We start from the raw sequence: 3595 nt of genomic DNA, 5'->3' as shown, positions 1-3595 counted from the left end.
GCCCTGCCTTGAAGCCACCTGTCAGCACTGTGCACACAAGGCAGCAGAGCGGGGCGGAGCTGGGACCTCAGGAAGCTTGGTATGTAGCTCTGACTTTTAAAACCTGTATATTTTGCACACTTTAAAATTAAGGAGGATTAAATCACCAACTGGACATTGGTGCAGGACCACCTGTGGCTGGAGTGTCCAGCCCAGAGGCCAGGGCGCAGCGCCCTGTGGGGCAGCCACGGGCCCTTGGGAGTACAGGGAGCAGGGACCCAGCACAGCCACTTCACAGAGCCCATGCTTAGGAGGAGAAACAGGCACCGAGCCTTACCAGGGTGACAGGCCATGGGAGGACACACTGGACAAAGTGCCACAGTGCCAGGTGGGGAGGGACCACAGGAGGGAGGGTGGGTGGCAGTCGGTACAGGAAGCCTAGAGAGCCCACTTGCGAGTGACACTCCATGAGAAAACGGGGATGGTGGTGGCTGGCTGGAGGGAGGATGCTCCCAGCACACAGGGGGCGGCTCTGCCGAGGGTTGGCCCAGAGCAGGTAGGCGACACATGCAGCAGGCAGAGCCAGCGTCCGACCACACGGGGTGCGGGGATCCTTGAGGATGTGTCAGGAGAGCTGCTGTACCTGCCATGAGGACTCAGACAACAGAAGGCGGATATGGACAAGAGCAGCAGGGAAGGGGAGCCAAGCCCCATGAGGGGCGGCAGCCGGCTTCCTGCGCCGCGGGCGGTGTGAGGAGTCAGGGACGCTCACAGGAGCCCTGGCGCTGCGGGCTCCCCTGAGGGTCAGCCACACACACCCGTACTCACCCCGGCCCAGGGCTCTGCGCAGGAAAATAGGTGTTCACCACCAAGCACATGGTTGGCGTCACCCAGCTGCTGGCAGTTCTTACCAGATTCTTTTTCAAGTCATCTTTCTTAGTCCATGTTAGCAGTAAAGATGACACTCAGTGTGAGGTGCCAGTGCTAGTACACCCATATCTTAACTGCCCGTCATGGCCCCTTGCCCCCTCCCTCTTCCTGTTGGTCCCCTTCCCATTATGGTTTTCTGGGGTGGGCGGTTGAGCCAAGGTCTCACTGTGCAGTTCAGGCTGGCCTTGAACTCACTACGCAGCCCAGGCTGGTCTCCAATTCAGTGATTCTCCTGCCTCAGCCTCCCGAGTGCTGGGATTACAGGTGTGCACCACCATAGCCCAGGTCTACAGTTCATTCTTAGCAGGCAGGGCCGATCACAGGCGAGCAGGGAGGCCAAGCCTTTGCCTGCAATGTGCATGGTCACAGCAGCCCAGGCCACTGGGCTCAGCCCCCAGCACTACAAAAGGATAAATGTAAAAATATAAAATGAAATGTCTACATACTCAATGACAGCTTTCATTTAAAAAAGTCATGTTATCAATTTCTGGTATTTTGCATTTTTACTAATTAGATTCCTTTTTTTTTTTTGGCAGAACCGAGGATTGAACTCAGGTCCTTGCACTTGCCAGGGAAGCGCTTATCCTACTGAGCCATCTCCCCGGCCCTGCATTTTTACTAATTAGACTAATGTGAAAATTTACTCCTGTGAAAGTCAGTGTCTGCTATATTCACGCCACTCGGGAGCACTGACCATATGACCGTGACAGGCGAATGCAGGCTCACAGGGCTCCGCAGCACACTTGATGAGAAGCGAGTGGGCAAGCACCAACCGACGCTTACCCTCTCTCTGGGGTGCTGTCCGAAGAAGTCTGGGTGCACCGCAAAGTAGAAAGGCCTCAGGGCGTGGACGGCCTCCGCTCCCGACAAGGCCCGAGAGTAGTGGAGCCAGTGGGGGTGGGTCTGCTCCAGACAGAACCTTGGAGGAAGATGCGGCAGGTTACTCTCAGCCCCAGAAACACACATTTCAACGACGCAGCAGTCTCTCCTGTGCTGGGGACTGGGCCAGGGTCTCTCCTGTGCTGGGGACTGGGCCAGGGTCTCTCCTGTGCTGGGGACTGGGCCAGGGTCTCTCCTGTGCTGGGGACTGGGCCAAGGTCTCTCCTGTGCTGGGGACTGGGCCAGGGTCTCTCTTGTGCTGGGGACTGGGCCAGGGTCTCACGCGAAGCCGCACCCCAGCCCCCAGCCCCTGCGTAGCGTCCGCATTTGAGCTCCTGCGTGCCGTGAAGGCCTGTCCCGTGGGCGCAGGCTGCTATGACCCTGCAGGCTTTGACCCTACTCTGCAGGGAAACACTGCAGATGTAAAACAGAAAGTCTGCAATCTTTCAAAATCTTTCATGCAGATACAGACGTGGGAACTGGGGTTCAATCCCCAGCGTGCTGTGTTGGCCCTGCCCCTGGGGTGCATGAGATGGGGAGACTGGGTGTGGTGGCACACACCTGTAAACCCAGTGGTTGGGAGGCTGAAAACAGGAGGATCACTACGAGTCCAATCTATGTAATGAGACACTGTAGACCCTGTACTAAAAGCATAAAAAATAAAAAAACAAAACAAAACAAAAAACCCAAGATCTATTATGCCACGAGAAATACCAAGCACCAGTAATGTTTCTCCTCCACAATCTACTAAAAAGTACTAACTGGCTTCACTGCAAATGATGAGCTTTCTTTATGAAGTGCAGGGTTTTTGCTTTGGCCCCCAATGAAAAGCAAACTCAAAGCTTACCTCCTCAAAGGTCTCAGGTGGCGAAGCATTTCTGAGCACGTACGTATGTCCACTTCCAGGCATTCACCAATTGCTTAAAAAGTTAAGCAGATACCACAAATGAGTAAGTGGAATTTGAAATTAACAACACATTACCCTTTATAGTACCATCTTCCATAATGAAACACTCATGTATTAATTTAACAAAGCGTATACAAAATCTAGATGAGGAAAACCACAAAACCTGGATAAAAGAAATCACAGCTAATTAAGTGGTCAGAGACATCCCATGTCCTGGATAGCAGTCAACACTGTCACGATGTCACCTTTCCTCAACTTGGTCTACTTGTTCCACACGTTCCTGACCAGTGTCTGCTACGTAGCGTAACAGGACTGTCAACTTGATTGGCTTGGGAGCTGCCTACAGGACCAGGAGTGTGTCCTCTAGAGTCTCTGGCGGGCAGGCAACTGTCAGAGCGGGCCTCAGGCACTGTCCCTGTCCCCGCCAGTCCCCCCCAGTCACCATGAACTACGCAGCTCTGCTCTGCAGGCCCTTCTGCTACGCTTCTGCAGCTGGCCACGCATGGACTGAATCCCCCCAAACTGACAGCCAAATAAACCTCCCCTCCGTGTGTGCTGGGGATCTAGTCCAATGTAACACCTCAGAGAGTTAGTTTGTGGATACTGACAAATTCACCCTACTGTTTATAAGAGACAAGAGATCCAGGGTCGCCAACTCTATGTTGAAGAAGAAAGGGGGAAGAACAATGCTGGCTGACTTCGTGATCGACTGTAGAGTCACAGTCATCAAGACAGTGTGGTAGGGGCTGGGGAGATGGCTCAGTAGAGTAAGCACTTGCCTGGCAAACATAAGGGTGTGAGTTCAATCCCCGGTTCCGCAAAAAACAAAAAACAGTGTGGTAATGCCAGCAGGAAAAATGCAGCTGAAGAAGTCAGATGACCTGGGACACGAGACCACCT

General features: G+C 53.6%; 1 protein-coding gene across 2 annotated transcripts in view; it reads right to left on the bottom strand.

Moving 5' to 3' along the window:
* Positions 1-2709, bottom strand: part of Tcaim (T cell activation inhibitor, mitochondrial) — a 27199-nt gene extending 24490 nt beyond the window's left edge. For both annotated transcript variants that reach the window (XM_004640665.2, XM_023700725.1), the window contains exons 1-2: positions 2636-2709; positions 1693-1828 (exon numbers count right to left, since the gene is read on the bottom strand). In XM_004640665.2, the coding sequence (XP_004640722.1) occupies positions 1693-1828; positions 2636-2664 (165 nt within the window). In that variant the 5' untranslated portion in view covers positions 2665-2709. The remainder of the gene's footprint in view (positions 1-1692; positions 1829-2635) is intronic.
* Positions 2710-3595: the final 886 nt, after the last annotated feature.

The sequence above is a fragment of the Octodon degus genome, unplaced genomic scaffold, assembly GCF_000260255.1.
Source record: "Octodon degus isolate 3935 unplaced genomic scaffold, OctDeg1.0 scaffold00126, whole genome shotgun sequence".
Taxonomy (NCBI): Eukaryota; Metazoa; Chordata; class Mammalia; order Rodentia; family Octodontidae; genus Octodon; species Octodon degus.
Note: the sequence above shows the minus strand (reverse complement) of the source record. Positions and strands in the feature narration are given on the sequence as shown.